The sequence below is a fragment of the Eleutherodactylus coqui genome, chromosome 6 (assembly GCF_035609145.1).
Source record: "Eleutherodactylus coqui strain aEleCoq1 chromosome 6, aEleCoq1.hap1, whole genome shotgun sequence".
Taxonomy (NCBI): Eukaryota; Metazoa; Chordata; class Amphibia; order Anura; family Eleutherodactylidae; genus Eleutherodactylus; species Eleutherodactylus coqui.
The window spans coordinates 69,821,440-69,836,132 of record NC_089842.1 but is presented as its reverse complement, the minus strand read 5'-3'; the positions used below and the strand labels follow the sequence as shown (position 1 = coordinate 69,836,132).

Below are 14,693 nucleotides of genomic sequence, written 5' to 3'. Positions count from 1 at the left end.
CTACTTCTCATCATAGCGGATTAAGAATAGAGCAGGGCCCAAATAAATTACCCCCACTGTACAGCACTGACACTGTGGTTAATTCACCGCACACAGAGACTTGTAGATAGCGGAGGCTCTATGCTGTGACTTGAAAAAATTAACCCGCTGTCTTGCGCTGATACCTAGGCGTAATTTACTGCTCGCAGAGATTTGTAGATAATAGAGGCTGTGTGGAGTGGGAGAAGACTCTAAAGCCAGTGGATAGTGTCTAATTCACTGCAGACGCAGAACGGTATAAATGAAGTCGTTCGCAGTAGGCTAGGAAATGTTTGAGTGCAGTTTCACGGTGAGAGCTGGTTGTACAGCACTGCAGCCTGAAAACACTATTGCTGACAGGCTGAGAACAGGCCTAGGCCCTAGATGTGTAATATAAAAATGGATGAACTACAACTCCCAGCAGGCCATAAGTATAATGCACATGGTCAGATATAGCCCTAAGAAGGAGCTTTGGAGTTTTTGCACGGAGGAGCAGGACTGTATAGTGTATAACTTTCTCTATAGAAGTGGCTGTGTCCCTACGTTCTGTGTCTAATTCACTGCAGACACAGAACGGTATAAATTAAGTCGTTTGCAGTAGGCTAGGAAATATTAGGGAGTAGAAATGAGCGAACGTACTCATTTAGGGCAATTACTAGATCGAGCATCGCTTTTTTCAAGTAACTGCCTACTCGGGCGAAAAGATTCGGGGGGCGCCGGGGGGCAGGGTCAGCGTGGTGGAGCGGGGGGTAGCAGTGGGGAGCAGTGGGGAGCAGGGGACCTGCAACCCCCGGCGCCCCCCGAATCTTTTCGCCCCATTGGGCAGTTACTCGAAAAAAGCGATGCTCGATCGAGTAATTGCCCTAAACGAGTACGTTCGCTCATCTCTATTAGAGAGCAATTTACGGTGAGAGCTGGTTGTACGGCACAGCAGCCTGAGAACGCTATTACTGAAATGCTGGAAACAGGCCTAGATGCGTAATACAAAAATGGATGCACTACAACTCCCAGCAGGCCACAAGTATAATGCACACGGTCAGATGTAGCCCTAAGAAGGAGCTTTGGGGTTTTTGCATGGAGAAGCAGGACTGTATAGTGTATAGCTTTCTCTATAGAAGTGGCTGTGTCCCTGGCAGATGTAGCTCTAGGAAGGAACATTGGGGTTCTTGAAGCCAGGATCCTACTCTAACACTTTCCCTATATCAGCAGTAGCTCTTTCCCTAAACTCTGCATAATACACTGTAGACTGAGAACGCTATAGATGAAATGGCCTGCACAGCCCGAGATGAAAAGAAAAAAAAATGGTGCACTACTGCTCCCAGCTAGCCACAACAGTAATGCACTCGGACAGATGTAGCCCTAAGCAGGACTGTTGAGGTTCTTGAAGACTGCATCCTACTCTAACACTTTCCCTATATCAGCAGCAGCACTTTCCCTAACCTCTGCCAGCATGCGTCTGAGGCGAGCCGCGGGCGGGATCACTTTAAGTACTCGGCGGTCACCTGATCGGCCCAGCCACTCACTGCTGTGGGGTGGGATAGGGCTGGCACGTCACAGCCAGAAGTGGTAATGACTTCCCCGCATGTCTATTGGCTAGAAAATGGCGCTAAACATGCGGGGAAGGAAATGCAATTGACTCGAGTACCGCGTGGTGTTCGACTTGAGTAACGAGCATCTCGAGTACCCTAATGCTCGAACGAGCATCAAGCTCGGACGAGTGTGCTTGCTCATCTCCATTTTTCATGATTCAATATTCCAATTACCATATTCCACAGCATACAAAATATTTAAAAATGACAATATTACTCTAATATGTTGTGACATAGCATAGTTGTTATACACTAAAAAGAAACAACATGACAAATGGTGCAAAAAAACTGTGCTCCCGGTGCTTCCTTCCTGCTACCGTAGGCAGTGAATGCTACGTCACTAGTAACGTAGCATACATTGACCTGCAGAAAGAACACTGCGCATAGTGGATGCTTTGTCACTGGAAGACGAAGAATCGGAGGGCTGGAAGTGAGGTAACCCAGGGAAACCGCAGCAGCCAGGAGAATATCGGCGGGGAGAAGGTGAAGTAAGCAGACTGCCTCAGAAGGAATAGGTAAAAATAGAATTTTTTTTTCAATAGTAAAACCTCTTTAAGGCCTAATGGTGACCTATCTTTAAAAAGTTAAGGTTCAGCTGAAACCAAAACAGAGCAGAAACAAACTAAGGGTGCATTCACACGAATGTATATCGGCTCGGTTTTCACGCCGAGCCGATATACGTCGTTCTCATGTGCAGGGGGGGGAGGCTGGAAGAGCCAGGAGCAGGAACTGAGCTCCCGCCCCCTCTCTGCCTCCTCTCCACCCACCCCTCTGCACTATTTGCAATGAAAGGAGGTGGAGTGGGGTGGGGCTAAGTTCTGAGAGTTTGCCCCGCCCCCACCCCGCCTCTTCCCATTGCAAATAGTGCAGAGGGGCAGAGAGGAGGCAGAGAGGGGGCAGGAGCACAGTTCCTGCCCCTGGCTCTTCCTCCCCCCCCCCCTTCCTGCACACGAGGACAACGTATATCAGCTCGGCGTGAAAACCGAGCCGATATACGTTCGTGTGTATGCGCCCTGAAGGCCAGTTTCAGCAAATCACTGGTGAAGTTAAATCTAACAATTTCCTAATCTCTACTTTTAGAGAATTATAAATATAAAATTAATGCATTTTTACAGCACAGAACAGCTGAAATCTACCTTTAGGATCTGTGTTGGATTCAAAAGTCAGAGTGCGCTGTTCTGTAAGATGAACCAGACGATCTTTCTGGAAATTCCTCATCCACACGTTTGATTGTCCAGCATGTTTGAATCTCTTTGTTCCTGTGAAATCATCTGTAATCAGAGCAAACAAAAAATAATTAGAACTAGTTTACTACAGCAGTGTCTTTGAGATTCATGGTTGTCTCAGCATTTGCTTTGCATGGCAAGTGGGCAAATGACAGACTAGTAATATAAATATAACCCACTTGAGGGGAATCTGTAAGTTTCAACTTGCTGTCCAAACTGCAGGCATCAAATTATAGAGCAGGAGAATCTGAGTAGACTGATGTATAGTTATATGGGAACAGACTCAGTATAATTTGTATTTTAATTACTTAAACCTCTACATATTCTAAGCTCAACAGTCCAATGGGCGGTCCAGTGACGTGATATCATGTCATCTCAAGTGCTAATGTCGCCAACACCAGTCCAGCCTTCATCTAATTGTGAACATTTGCACCGTGTTGAAACAAACCATCACTGTCGTGCAAGCATGTCACCACGGAGGGTTCAACGGCGCCGTGAAGCTACTGCAGCTAACATGACACAGCGATAAGCCACGATGTCACCTCAGCAAGCAGCTGAGGTTCGTAAAACACATGCAGCTTATATGCAAAAGCAATGTAGCAGAGCTGTGTGTGTGATGTGCATATAGCAGAGCTGTTTGGCCAGAAACACTGGTACTATATTGTCATAATTACTAGTCAAAGTATTTTAATCTGATGGAAACAGCCAAGGAGACTGCAGTTATTTGGAAAACAATACAAGCATATGCAGCGCCCACCAGGGCCAAGGGCAGGCTATTAAATTAGAGGGGAACTGGGAACTGGGTTACCTTAGTTCTTTCTTTGTGTTGTCACGGTTGACACCACCGTTCTTTCTTCCATGGCGAATGCGACAGTTGGATAATAAAGGATCCAAACACAGAGAAGTTTTTTTAAGAGTCACACCGGGAATGGTCAGTGAAACCTGTTTACTAACAGTCCAATTAGTGCATTACAAGTTTTGCAGCGGAGTACAACTTGTGCCACGCCGCATGAAAGGGCAGGGAAGTATACATGGAATTCACAGGAGAATATTCCACAGTCAAAGTTATCTGTCAGGTCCTGGATATGTATTTTCTCTCTCTCTCTCCCTTTCCCCCCCACTCTCCCCCTCCCTCTCCCTCTCCCTCTACCCCTCTCTCACCCTCTCTACCGCGCTCTCCCATCCTCTCTTTCTCTCTCACTCTCTCCCCCTCCCTCCCTGTTCCCACTCACTATCGCGGAAAAGACAGCGGACACTCGTCTCCTCTCTCTCACAGGGGCTTGCAGCTACCCCAGGGTCTCCTGGAATAAGAAATATCCAGGGGAGACGGCTGATACCTTTCTCACTTCCACAACGCTTCAAAGACACATCAACAAATATTCCAAGTGTCCTGTCTCTTAGATAGGTTCAGGCTAGACTAGATCAAGAACTGACTGACGACTCTCACCCATACACCTTGCAAAAACATATATACTCCATAAACACGGTCACATGATACACAAAACAATACACTGCTAGACATCTCACGTACCAGACAGTTACAGAGGTGCACCACTTACATTTCATGCATACAGAAATTGCTGACAATATAAATGCACATGAAAGACATTTTGAAGTGGACTATAACTCTGGGCCATTACATATAAAAACCAAACAATCTGACCTTTTTAATGAAAACTAATTACAAAAAGACTTTATTTCTAAAATCATATTGAGTAAAGAAAAATAAAAGAGTGAAAAGTTGTATATAGCCTTTAAGATTAAATCTCATGCCATAGGGACATGTTAAGTTTTGATTGCCAGGGATCCAGCTTCTGAGACCACACTATCGCTAGTACCAGCAAGCTGAAGAGCTCATCTGAGTGCCGTCACTGCTTGCTAACTAAGGCATATCCCTATGACATGCCAAAAGTTTTTAGAAAGTGAATTTTTAATTAATTTCTGACCTCTTAAATACAGTCAGAACCCCTATATTAATACTAGCTGATATACCTGGCTTCGCCCGAGTTAATTTGGTACTGGTGTTTATCTGGTGTTCACACGGAAAAGCTTATGAAGTCGTGGTTACTTTAGAGATACTGAGGAAAAAAAATATGTTCACCATTTTGCATAGTTCTCTGCGTTACCCAGGAAATACCACGGGGAGGCAACCATGCGACGTTTCCTTTATATAAAATGACATCAGGAAGTGAGAGAATTAGATTACATACGTAAAATTTGGACGCTAATTATTTTGCGCATAGAATTGAATAATCGAGTTGGGACCTATTAGCTTTTCCTATTTATGACATAATCAATGTTCGTGCCAAATTTCACGTTTCTATGACACCGGAAAGTGAAAAAATTACATTCCGCACGTAAAATTTGGACGATAATTCTTTTGCGCTAGAATTGAATAATCGAGTTGGGACCCATTAGCTTTTCCTATGTATGACATAATCAATGCTCATGCCAAATTTCCCGTTTTTATGACACCGGAAAGTGAAAAAATTACATTCCGTACGTAAAATTTCAACGCCAATTCTTTTGCGCTAGAATTGAATAATCGAGTTGGGACCCATTAGCTTTTCCTATATATGATATAATCAATGCTCGTGCCAAATTTCACATTTCTATGACACCGGAAAGTGAAAAAATTACATTCCGCACGTAAAATTTGGACGATAATTCTTTTGCGCTAGAATTGAATAATCGAGTTGGGACCCATTAGCTTTTCCTATGTATGACATAATCAATGCTCATGCCAAATTTCCCGTTTTTATGACACCGGAAAGTGAAAAAATTACCTTCCGTACGTAAAATTTCGACGCCAATTCTTTTGCGCTAGAATTGAATAATCGAGTTGGGACCCATTAGCTTTTCCTATATATGACATAATCAATGCTCGTGCCAAATTTCATGTTTCTATGACACCGGAAAGTGAAAAAATTACATTCTGCACGTAAAATTTGGACGCTAATTCTTTTGCGCATAGAATTGAATAATGGAGTTGGGACCCATTAGCTTTTCCTATTTATGACATTATCAATGCTCGTGCCAAATTTCCCGTTTCTATGACACCGGAAAGTGAAAAAATTACATTAAGCACGTAAAATTTCGACGCCAATTCTTTTGCGCTAGAATTGAATAATCGAGTTGGGAACCATTAGCTTTTCCTATGTATGACATAATCAATGCTCATGCCAAATTTCCCGTTTTTATGACACCGGAAAGTGAAAAAATTACATTCCGTACGTAAAATTTGGACGCTAATTCTTTTGCGCATAGAATTGAATAATTGAGTTGGGACTAGAGATGAGCGAACACCAAAATGCTCGGGTGCTCGTTATTCGAAACGAACTTCCCGCGATGTTCGAGGGTTCGTTTCGAATAACGAACCCCATTGAAGTCAATGGGCGACCCGAGCATTTTTGTACATCGCCGATGCTCGCTAAGGTTTTCATGTGTGAAAATCTGGGCAATTCAAGAAAGTGATGGGAACAACACAGCAACGGATAGGGCAGGTGAGGGGCTACATGTTGGGCTGCATCTCAAGTTCACAGGTCCCACTATTAAGCCACAATAGCGGCAAGAGTGGGCCCCCCCCCCCCCCTCCCAACAACTTTTACTTCTGAAAAGCCCTCATTAGCATGGCATACCTTTGCTAAGCACCACACTACCTCCAACAAAGCACAATCACTGCCTGCATGACACTCCACTGCCACTTCTCCTGGGTTACATGCTGCCCAACCGCCCCCCCCCCCTCCCCCCCACAGCGCACACCAAAGTGTCCCTGCGCAGCCTTCAGCTGCCCTCATGCCACACCACCCTCATGTCTATTTAGAAGTGCATCTGCCATGACGAGGGACCGCAGGCACACACTGCAGAGGTTGGCACGGCTAGGCAGCGACCCTCTTTAAAAGTGGCGGGGCGATAGCCCACAATGCTGTACAGAAGCAATGAGAAATAGAATCCTGTGCCACCGCCATCAGGAGCTGCACACGTGGGCATAGCAATGGGGAACCTATGTGCCACACACTATTCATTCTGTCAAGGTGTCTGCATGCCAGAGTCAGACCGCGGTTTTTAATTCATAGACACAGGCAGGTACAACTCCCTATTGTGAAGTCCCTGTGGACCCACAGCATGGGTGGCTCCCTGGAACCCACCGGCGGTACACAAAAATATCCCATTGCATTGCCCAACACAGCTGAGGTAGTAATGTCGTGCGTAATACAGGTGGGCTTCGGCCCACACTGCATGCCCCAGTCAGACTGGGGTTCTTTACAAGTGGAAACAGATGCATTTATAATTCCCTGTGGACCCACAGCATGGGTGGGTGCCAGGAAGCCACCGGCGGTACATAGAAATATCCCATTGCATTGCCCAACACAGCTGAGGTAACGTCAGCTGTAATGCAGGTGGGCTAAAAATTAATTTGATTACACTGTAGGCGAGGGCCCACAAAAATTGCTGTATCAACAGTACTAATGTACATCCAAAAAATTGGCCATGGCCAGCCAAGAGGGCAGGTGAAACCCATTAATCGCTTTGGTTAATGTGGCTTAAGTGGTAACTAGGCCTGGAGGCAGCCCAGTGTAACGAAAAATTGGTTCAAGTTAAAGTTCCAACGCTTTTAAGCGCATTGAAACTTTTAAAAATTGTTCAGAAAAATTATTTGAGTGAGCCTTGTGGCCCTAAGAAAAATTGCCCGTTCAGCGTGATTACGTGAGGTTTCAGGAGGAGGAGCAGGAGGAGGAGGAGGAGGAATATTAGACACAGATTGATGAAGCAGAAATGTCCCCGTTTTGGATGGTGAGAGAGAACGTAGCTTCCATCCGCGGGTGCAGCCTACATATTGTTTAGGTATCGCTGCTGTCCGCTGGTGGAGAAGAGAAGTCTGGCGAAATCCAGGCTTTGTTCATCTTGATGAGTGTTAGCCTGTCGGCACTGTCGGTTGACAAGCGGGTACGCTTATCTGTGATGATTCCCCCAGCCGCACTAAACACCCTCTCCGACAAGACGCAAGCCGCAGGACAAGCAAGCACCTCCAGGGCATACCGCGCTAGTTCAGGCCACGTGTCCAGCTTCGACACCCAGTAGTTGTAGGGGGCAGAGGCGTCACGGAGGACGGTCGTGCGATCGGCTACGTACTCCCTCACCATCCTTTTACAGTGCTACCGCCGACTCAGCCTTGACTGGGGAGCGGTGACACAGTCTTGGTGGGGAGCCATAAAGCTGTCCAGGCCCTTAAAGACTGTTGCACTGCCTGGGATGTACATGCTGCTCGATCTCCGCACCTCCCCTGCTACCTTGCCCTCGGAAGTGCGCCTTCTGCCACTAGCGCTGTCGGCTGGGAATTTTACCATCAGCTTGTCCGCAAGGGTCCTGTGGTATAGCAACACTCTCGAACCCCTTTCCTCTTCGGGAATGAGAGTGGGCAGGTTCTCCTTATAGCGTGGGTCGAGCAGTGTGTACACCCAGTAATCCGTTGTGTCCAGAATGCGTGCAACGCGAGGGTCACGAGAAAGGCATCCTAACATGAAGTCAGCCATGTGTGCCAGGGTACCTGTACGCAACACATGGCTGTCTTCACTAGGAAGATCACTTTCAGGATCCTCCTCCTCCTCCTCCTCCTCCTCCTCAGGCCATACACGCTGAAAGGATAACAGGCAATCAGCCGGTGTACCGTCAGCAGCGAGCCAAGCTGTCTCTTCCCCCTCCTCCTCATCCTCCTCATGCTCCTCCTCCTCCTCGTGTACGCGCTGAGAAATAGACAGGAGGGTGCCCTGACTATCCAGCGGCATACTGTCTTCCACCGCCCCCGTTTCCGAGCGCAAAGCAGCTGCCTTTATGCTTTGCAGGGAATTTCTCAAGATGCATAGCAGAGGAATGATGACGCTAATGATTGCAGCATCGCCGCTCACCACCTGGGTAGACTCCTCAAAATTACCAAGGACATGGCAGATGTCTGCCAACCAGGCCCACTCTTCTGAAAAGAATTGAGGAGGCTGACTCCCACTGCGCCGCCCATGTTGGAGTTGGAATTCGACTATAGCTCTACGCTGTTCATAGAGCCTGGCCAACATGTGGAGCGTAGAGTTCCACCGTGTGGGCACGTCGCACAGCAGTCGGTGCACTGGCAGCTTAAAGCGATGTTGCAGGGTGCGCAGGGTGGCAGCGTCCGTGTGGGACTTGCGGAAATGTGCGCAGAGCCGGCGCGCCTTTACGAGCAGGTCTGACAAGCGTGGGTAGCTTTTCAGAAAGCGCTGAACCACCAAATTAAAGACGTGGGCCAGGCATGGCACGTGCGTGAGGCTGCCGAGCTGCAGAGCCGCCACCAGGTTACGGCCGTTGTCACACACGACCATGCCCGGTTGGAGGCTCAGCGGCGCAAGCCAGCGGTCGGTCTGCTGTGTCAGACCCTGCAGCAGTTCGTGGGCCGTGTGCCTCTTATCTCCTAAGCTGAGTAGTTTCAGAACGGCCTGCTGACGCTTGCCCACCGCTGTGCTGCCACACCGCGCGACACCGACTGCTGGCGACGTGCTGCTGCTAACACATCTTGATTGCGAGACAGAGGTTGCGGAGGAGGAGGAGGAGGAGTGTGCTTTAGTGGAGGAAGCATACACCTCCGCAGATACCACCACCGAGCTGGGGCCCGCAATTCTGGGGGTGGGTAGGACGTGAGCGGTCCCAGGCTCTGACTCTGTCCCAGCCTCCACTAAATTCACCCAATGTGCCGTCAGGGAGATGTAGTGGCCCTGCCCGCCTGTGCTTGTCCACGTGTCCGTTGTTAAGTGGACCGTGGCAGTAACCGCGTTGGTGAGGGCGCGTACAATGTTGCGGGAGACGTGGTCATGCAGGGCTGGGACGGCACATCGGGAAAAGTAGTGGCGACTGGGAACTGAGTAGCGCGGGGCCGCCGCCTCCATGATACTTTTGAAGGACTCCGTTTCCACAACCCTATACGGCAGCATCTCAAGGCTGATGAATTTTGCTATGCGGATGGTTAACGTTTGAGCGTGCGGGTGCGTGGCGGCGTACTTGCGCTTGCGCTCCAACAGTTGCGCAAGCGACGGCTGGACGGTGCGCTTAACTACACTGGTGGATGGGGCCGAGGACAGCGGAGGTGAGGGTGTGGGTGCAGGCCATGAGGCGGTAGTGCCCGTGTCCTGAGAGGGGGGTTGGATCTCAGTGGCAGGTTGGGGCACAGGGGGAGAGGCAGGGGTGCAAACCGGAGGCGGTGAACGGCCTTCATCCCACCTTGTGGGGTGCTTGGCCATCATATGTCTGCGCATGCTGGTGGTGGTGAGGCTGTTGGTGTTGGCTCCCCGGCTGAGCTTTGCGCGACAAAGGTTGCACACCACTGTTCGTCGGTCGTCAGGCGTCTCTGTGAAAAACTGCCAGACCTTAGAGCACCTCGGCCTCTGCAGGGTGGCATGGCGCAAGGGTGCGCTTTGGGAAACAGTTGGTGGATTATTCGGTCTGGCCCTGCCTCTACCCCTGGCCACCGCACTGCCTCTTGCAACCTGCCCTGCTGCTGCCCCTGCCTCCCCCTCTGAAGACCTGTCCTGAGTAGGCGTTGCAAACCAGGTGGGGTCAGTCACCTCATCGTCCTGCTGCTCTTCCTCAGAATCCTCTGTGCGCTCCTCCCTCGCACTTACTGCCCTCACTACTACCTGACTGCAAGACAACTGTGTCTCATCGTCATCGTCCTCCTCACCCACAGAAAGTTCTTGAGACAGTTGGCGGAATTCCCCAGCCTCATCCCCCGGACCCCGGGAACTTTGCAATGGTTGGGCATCAGTGACGATAAACTCCTCTGGTGGGAGAGGAACCACTGCTGCCCAATCTGAGCAGGGGCCAGAGAACAGTTCCTGGGAGTCTTCACGCAGCTGAGCAGGTGTCATTGGAGTGGAGTGAGGAGGCTGGGAGGAAGGAGGAGCAGCAGACAGAGGATTCTGATTTGCAGCAGTGGACGGCGCAGAACTGCGGGTGGACGATAGGTTGCTCGAAGCACTTTCTACCATCCAGGACAGGACCTGCTCACACTGCTCATTTTCTAATAACCGTCTCCCGCGTGGACCCATTAATTGGGCGATGAATGTGGGGACGCCAGAAACGTGCCTCTCTCCTAATCGCGCAGCAGTCGGCTGCGACACACCTGGATCAGGAGCTCGGCCTGTGCCCACACCCTGACTTGGGCGTCCGCGTCCTCGGCCGCGTCCACGTCCTCTAGGCCTACCCCTACCCCTCAGCATGCTGTATTACCAGTGATTTGATTTCACAGGCAGGAAATAAATTGGCGCAAGACTGCAGGCCAAATATAATTTTTTCCCTTTTTTGAAAACGAAAGGCCCCACTGCCTCTAGTGAATGAATAATCTAAGTTTAATAACTGTGCTGTGTCCCTGCTAATGTGTCACAGAACTTGAGGGTAGCAGAGTTATTAACTCTGGCAGAGCAGGTATTTTTTTCCCAATTAAGGAAAGCAAATGGCGAAGCCAGCAGTAAACCGTAGCTGGGTGCGTCTGATTTTTTAACGTTGTACACGCAGCTCACACGTGTCCACAGCCCTTAGGACGGACAGAGGCAGGACAAATAGATTTCGTTTCCCTTTTTTTTACACCAAAAGGACCCACTGCGTATATTCAATGAACATGAGAAGTTTAATAAATGTGCTGTGTCAATGCTAATGTGTCACAGAACTTGAGGGTAGCAGAGTTATTAACTCTGGCAGAGCAGGTATTTTTTTCCCAATTAAGGAAAGCAAATGCCGAAGCCAGCAGTAAACCGTAGCTGGGCGCGTCTGATTTTTTAACGTTGTACACGCAGCTCACACGTGTCCACAGCCCTTAGGACGGACAGAGGCAGGACAAATAGATTTCGTTTCCCTTTTTTTTACACCAAAAGGACCCACTGCGTATATTCAATGAACATGAGAAGTTTAATAACTGTGCTGTGTCCCTGCTAATGTGTCACAGAACTTGAGGGTAGCAGAGTTATTAACTCTGGCAGAGCAGGTATTTTTTTCCCAATTAAGGAAAGCAAATGGCGAAGCCAGCAGTAAACCGTAGCTGGGTGCGTCTGATTTTTTAACGTTGTACATGCAGCTCACACGTGTCCACAGCCCTTAGGACGGACAGAGGCAGGACAAATAGATTTCGTTTTCCTTTTTTTTACACCAAAAGGACCCACTGCGTATATTCAATGAACATGAGAAGTTTAATAACTGTGCTGTGTCCCTGCTAATGTGTCACAGAACTTGAGGGTAGCAAAGTTATTAACTCTGGCAGAGCAGGTATTTTTTTCCCAATTAAGGAAAGCAAATGGCGAAGCCAGCAGTAAACCGTAGCTGGGCGCGTCTGATTTTTTAACGTTGTACACGCAGCTCACACGTGTCCACAGCCCTTAGGACGGACAGAGGCAGGACAAATAGATTTCGTTTCCCTTTTTTTACACCAAAAGGACCCACTGCGTATATTCAATGAATAATAACTGTGTTGTGGCCCTGCCTACACAATTCTTTCCCTGTAGTATCAATGGAGGGTGCAATGCTCTGCAGAGGCGATTTTGAGAAAAAAAAAATGCAGCACAGCTAACAGCAGCCAGCACAGTACTGCACACAGTTAAATATGGCCCTAGAAAGGACCGTTGAGGTTCTTGAAGGCTACACTCACTCCTAACACTCTCCCTGCCTATCCAACACTTCTGTCCCTAATGCCGGGTGCAATGCTCTGCAGAGGCGATTTTGAGGGAAAAAAAAATGCAGCACAGCTAACAGCAGCCAGCACAGTACTGCACACGGTTAAATATGGCCCTAGAAAGGACCGTTGAGGTTCTTGAAGGCTACACTCACTCCTAACACTCTCCCTGCCTATCCAACACTTCTGTCCCTAATGCCGGGTGCAACGCTCTGCAGAAGCGATTTTGAGAAAGAAAAAAAAAAAAGTCACTGCTAACAGCAGCCAACACACAGGTATTACTGGCCCTAATAAGGACCTTTGGGGTTCTTGAAGCCTACACTAACTGCTATTTCTCTCCCTACAGCAGCTCCGGTACCAGCAGCACTGTCCCTCATCTAACTCACAAGGCATCTGAGGCGAGCCGCGGGAGGGGCCGACTTTTATATTCGGGTGACATCTGATCGCCCCAGCCACTCACAGCAGGGGGGTGGTATAGGGCTTGAACGTCACAGGGGGAAGTTGTAATGCCTTCCCTGTCTTTCAATTGGCCAGAAAAGCGCGCTAACGTCTCAGAGAGGAAACTGAAAGTAACCGGAACACCGCATGGTATTCGTTACGAATAACGAACATCCCGAACACCCTAATATTCGCACGAATATCAAGCTCGGACGAATACGTTCGCTCATCTCTAGTTGGGACCCATTAACTTTTCCTATTTATGACATAATCAATGCTCGTGCCAAATTTCCCATTTCTATGACACCAGAAAGTGAGAAAATTAGATTCCGTACGTAAAATTTGGGCGCTAATTCTTTTGCGCATAGAATTGAATAATCGAGTTGGGACCCATTAGCTTTTCCTATTTATGACATAATCAATGCTCTTGCTAAATTTTAAGTTTCTATGACATTGGGAAGTGACAGATTTAGATTATGTACGTAAAATTTCGACGCCAATTCTTTTGCGCTAGAATTGAATAATCGAGTTGGGACCCAATTGCTTTTCCTATTTTGGAGATAATCTATGCTCGTGCCAAAATTCATGTTTCTACGATATCGGGAAGTTGGAGAACTTTTGGCGAGTCAGTCAGTCAGTGAGTCAGTCAGTGAGTCAGTCAGTCAGTGAGTCAGTCAGTGAGTCAGTCAGTCAGTCAGTCAGTCAGTGAGTCAGTCAGTGAGTCAGTGAGGGCTTTCAGCTTTATATATATAGATGAGACCGCTGGCCCTTTTAGTTTCAACAAGTTTTTATTGAGTAATAATAATAATCTTTATTTGTATAGCGTCAACTTATTCCGCAGCGCTTTCAGGCATGGATAAATGCAAAACAATACAACAATTACAATGTCAGGTACATTGGGTTTGACACAAATGGGTTGGGGGGGGTACAGAAGGTGAAAAGGGGGGGGAACAATGGAGAACACAGGCAATAGGGAATTTCATGTGCAGATCAAATATTAGAAGGCAAACAGGGTGGGGCACCATAGGGAGGGACTAGGTCAGGAGATTTGGTATGCTTCCCTGAAGAGGTGCGTTTTTAAGACACGTCTGAAATTTTGTGCTTCGGGAATCGTCCGGATGCCTTGGGGTAGAGCATTCCAGAGGATGGGTGCTGCTCTGGTGAAGTCCTGTAGGCGAGCATGTAAGGTTCGTATTACAGGGGTGTTTAGTCTGAGTGTGTTGGCTGATCGGAGTGAGCGGGCTGGGTGGTGTACTGACAGGAGGAAGGCGATGTATGCTGGCGCAGTGCCATGCAGAGCTTTGTGAGTGAGGTAGAGGAGTTTAAATTTAGTTTGCAGTGGATGGGCAGCCAATGCAGCGACTGGCATAATGCAGAGGCGTCTGAGTAACGACTGGATAGAAAAATGAGCCTAGCTGCTGCATTTAGTATGGATTGGTCAAGCCCTTGCAGGGGGGCTAATTATTGCAATTTTAGAAGCTATATCTATATATATATATATATATATATAAAGCTGAAAGCCCTCACTGACTCACTGACTGACTGACTGACTGACTGACTGACTCACTGACTCACTGACTGACTCACTAACTCACTGACTGACTCACTGACTCACTGACTGATTCACTGACTGACTCGCCAAAAGTTCTCCAACTTCCCGATATCGTAGAAACATGAATTTTGGCACGAGCATAGATTATCTCCAAAATAGGAAAAGTAATTGGGTCCCAACTAGAGATG

The 14,693-nt window shown here is 48.1% G+C and overlaps 1 protein-coding gene across 2 annotated transcripts in view; it reads right to left on the bottom strand.

Annotated features, from left to right (window-relative positions):
- The window catches only part of LOC136632216 (uncharacterized), a 234,116-nt gene that overhangs the window by 163,347 nt on the left and 56,076 nt on the right, over window positions 1-14,693 (bottom strand). For both annotated transcript variants that reach the window (XM_066606947.1, XM_066606946.1), the window contains one exon: window positions 2,744-2,878. In XM_066606947.1, coding sequence (XP_066463044.1) covers window positions 2,744-2,825 — 82 coding nt within the window. In that variant the 5' untranslated portion in view covers window positions 2,826-2,878. The remainder of the gene's footprint in view (window positions 1-2,743; window positions 2,879-14,693) is intronic.